This window comes from Linepithema humile, chromosome 8 (genome assembly GCF_040581485.1).
Source record: "Linepithema humile isolate Giens D197 chromosome 8, Lhum_UNIL_v1.0, whole genome shotgun sequence".
Taxonomy (NCBI): Eukaryota; Metazoa; Arthropoda; class Insecta; order Hymenoptera; family Formicidae; genus Linepithema; species Linepithema humile.
Genome location: NC_090135.1, coordinates 2,218,584 through 2,222,500, shown reverse-complemented (window position 1 = coordinate 2,222,500; position 3,917 = coordinate 2,218,584). Strand labels below are relative to the sequence as shown.

General features: G+C 31.0%; 1 protein-coding gene across 1 annotated transcript in view; it reads left to right on the top strand.

Moving 5' to 3' along the window:
- LOC137001461 (uncharacterized) overlaps window positions 1–3,200 on the top strand; it is a 4,243-nt gene extending 1,043 nt beyond the window's left edge. The window contains exon 2 of the mRNA XM_067360335.1: window positions 1–3,200. This exon is cut by the window's left edge and continues 834 nt beyond it. Coding sequence (XP_067216436.1) covers window positions 1–314 — 314 coding nt within the window. The 3' untranslated portion in view covers window positions 315–3,200.
- Window positions 3,201–3,917: the final 717 nt, after the last annotated feature.

Here is a 3,917-nt window from a genome sequence, read left to right as displayed (position 1 = left end):
TACCTGAGTTTGTTAGAAATAAGATAGACAAAGAAAATTGTAAGAACTCGACCGAATTATTGCATGAAATCAAAAAATGTGAAAATTTAGGGAATAAAAATAGTTTTACGAAAAAGAAAGAAGACAAATACGACAACAAGAAGAAATTTGAAGGAAAACAGCCATGCAAGAATTGTGAAAGCCTAAATAAAGGCATTAGATATCACCCTGAAGACTCATGCTGGTTTAAAAGGAAAGAAAGAAATGAAGGTAGAGTAATAGGCAGCAACTCAGTCATAGAAGTAAATCTAAACACAGAAAAAAAAAACGAATAATCACACCATTGATTAAAATAAAAATATTATTAGAAGATAAATTAGAGGTAAAAGGAACATATAATCCAGGTTCCCAAGTTTCCTTAATAAATCCAAAATTAATTAAAATAGAGAAAAAAACAGAAGATGTAAATAAAATATTTTTAAAAACAGTCAATGGTGTGACACATACAAAAGGTTTAGTAACTATAAAAATAAAAATCTTTGACATAGAAGAATACATTGATGTATTCATTACAGAGAGGGATGATTTTGAAGATTTCATCATAGGATTGGATATGATAAAAAAATTCAAATTAATTCAAGATGAAAATTTACAAAAAAAAAAAAAAAAATAATGATAGATACAAAAAAACAGAAGACTAAAATAGATAATAAAGATAATAAAACTAAACAGTGTTCAATAAACTTTAATGAACACATAGAACCAGATGAATTTCAGATAAAGCTAGAACATCTAGATAATATAAAGAAAATTAAGATAGAAAAACTAATAGAAAAATATAAAACTGTATTTGCGAAAGACAAATACGATATCGACACAGTAAAGGATTATGAGGCAAGAATTGAATTAATAGTAGACAAATATTGCAGTAAAAGACCATACAGGTGTTCAATAGAAGATAAAAAGGAAATAGAAACACAAGTGGCAAAGCTATTAGAAAAGAATCTAATTGAAGAATCCTACAGTCCATTTGCGGCACCAGTGACACTTGCATATAAAAGAGATGAAGGAAAAAAAAATCGCCTGTGCATTGATTTCAGAGACCTAAACAAGAATATAGTACCACAAGCTCAACCATTTCCACTTATAGACGATCTAATAATTAAAACTAGAAACTGTAAATATTTCACAACACTAGATATAAACTCCGCCTTTTGGTCAATCCCACTCCGAATCGAAGACAAAAAAAAGACTGGTTTCGTAACGCAAGAAGGACACTATCAATGGACGTGTTTACCATTTGGTCTTAAAACGTCACCGGCAATATTCCAAAGAATCCTGAGCAACATATTAAGGAAACATAAATTAACAGAATTTACAATAAATTATATCGACGATATATTAATTTACTCAACAAATTTTGAAGAACACATCAGACATATAGAGCAGGTATTAGAAGCAATTATAAGAGAAGAATTTAGACTGAAATTCAAAAAATGTTCATTCGCTGCGAATTCAATAAAATACTTAGGACACATCATAGAAGATAACACAGTAAGACCAATAAAAGATAATCTAATTTCAATCCAGAATTTTCCAACTCCGAAAACTCAAAAAAATATCAGACAATTTTTGGGAAAGATCAATTTTTACCATGAATACATACCAAATAGCTCAATAACGCTAAATCCATTACATAGATTATTAAAAAAAGATATAGAATTTATATGGTCAGAAGAATGTGAGAAATCTTTTACAGAAATAAAGAAATTATTATGTGATCAACCAGTTCTAGAAATATTCGATAAGGATTTGCCAATAAAAATTTACACAGATGCATCGCTAGAAGGAATTGGAGCAATACTAAAGCAAGTACAAATAGATGGACGAGAAAAACCAGTAGCATATTTCTCGAAGAAATTGAATGAGGCTCAAAAAAGAAAAAAAGCAATATATCTGGAGTGCCTGGCAATCAAAGAAGCAGTGAAATACTGGCAACATTGGTTAATTGGAAGAACGTTTGAAGTATACTCAGATCACAAACCGCTTGAAAACCTGAACATAAAGGCGAGAACGGACGAAGAATTAGGTGAATTAACGTATTACCTGTCACAATATAATTTCAAAATAAAATATATACCGGGTAAAGATAACGCTGAAGCGGACTGCTTAAGTCGAAATCCGGTACTAGAACCGACTGAAAACACTGAAGAGGCTCTAACAATAGTAAATATGACACAAATAGACGAAATAAGAACGGACCAAGAAAAGAACGAAATAATACGAAAAATGAAACCAAAACTAATAAAAAAGAATGGAATATTTTATAAGAAAGTAAAAAATAAAGAGAAAATAATCTTGTCAGAAGAATTGAGCATCAAATTGATGAAAGACATACACAGGGAATGGTGCCATACAGGCATTAGACAAACTATGAACAGGATATGTCCCTACTATACATCAAAGAATCTGACAGAAAATATTAAAAAAATGTGTAAGAATTGCGACATATGTATAAAAAATAAAACAAGAGGCCAAAGCAAATTTGGATTAATGTCTCACTTGGGACCAGCGACTGAACCATATGAAATAATGTCTATAGACACCATCGGAGGATTTGGAGGACGAAGATCAACAAAAAAATACCTCCACTTATTGGTCGACCATTACACGAGATACGCATTTATTCTAACCTCAAAGACACAAAACGCCACAGATTTCATCAAATTAGTCAAAAACGTGTTAGAAACAGATAAAATTGGGATGATTCTAACGGATCAATATCCGGGAATAAATTCAACAAAATTTAAAGAAATTCTAAAAAAAAAGAACGTTAAACTGCTATTTACAGCAGTTAATGCGCCGTTCTCGAATGGTCTTAACGAGAGACTAAATCAGATTCTAGTTAATAAAATAAGATGTAAAATAAATGAAAAAGAAGGAAAAAAAGCTTGGACAACGGTTGCTAGAGAATGTGTAGATAAATATAACAAGATAGAACACTCAGTCACTGGTTTTGCACCAGAGTACTTATTAAATGGCATAGACACAAGTGTCATACCAGAAGAACTAAAAAGAAAGAGAAACAAAGATGATTGGACCAGGGATAGAAAATTAGCTTTGGAAAGGTCAATACAATCACATAATTATAATAAAAAACTGTATGACAAAAATAGAAAACATCAGGAGTACAATGCAAGAGACATGGTATATATAGAAAACGGAAACAAATTAAACAGGAAAAAACTAGACCATCTGAGAATTGGACCATTCGAAATAATAAAAAAAATATCAAACTTCCTATACCAAATCAGAACTAATAAGAAGAAATCAGAAACGAGTATATTCCATATATCAAAACTAATACCAACAGAAAAAGAAGACACAGAAGAAGAAGAAGAAGAATAAATAACATATCCAACATAAAAGCACCCCAACAAGTCGTACCCTGGGGGGGGGGGAAGATGTAAAGAAAGTATACTTTCTTTAATGCGAATTGGCCGCGCTTCTCATGCTCCGCGCGTCTTCTGATTGATTACCGTTGGATGGAGCGACATGTACGATCACGAGGATGATTGTAAATAGACACGGACACACAGTTGGAGAGAGACAGATAGTCATTACGGAATAAAGCACACGTGCAATTTACGGATAATTAAAGTTAAGAGTAAATTAAGTAGTGTGAATAGAGAAGCGGTAATTGTAAACTTTAATTGTCGTTTCTTTGTTTACAGGTAAGATTGTAAATAGTGTAAATAACAATCGTTAAGTAGTGAATAAAATTCTCCACTTTGTTTACAGAGAAACACACTTTGGTTGAAAATTTACCCCGTACAAATAGTTGTCTTATATATATATATATATATTCTTTTTTTCAAAGATATTATGTATACAATTATAATAATAACTTTACGTTACTTTAAAAACGTTACTTTAAA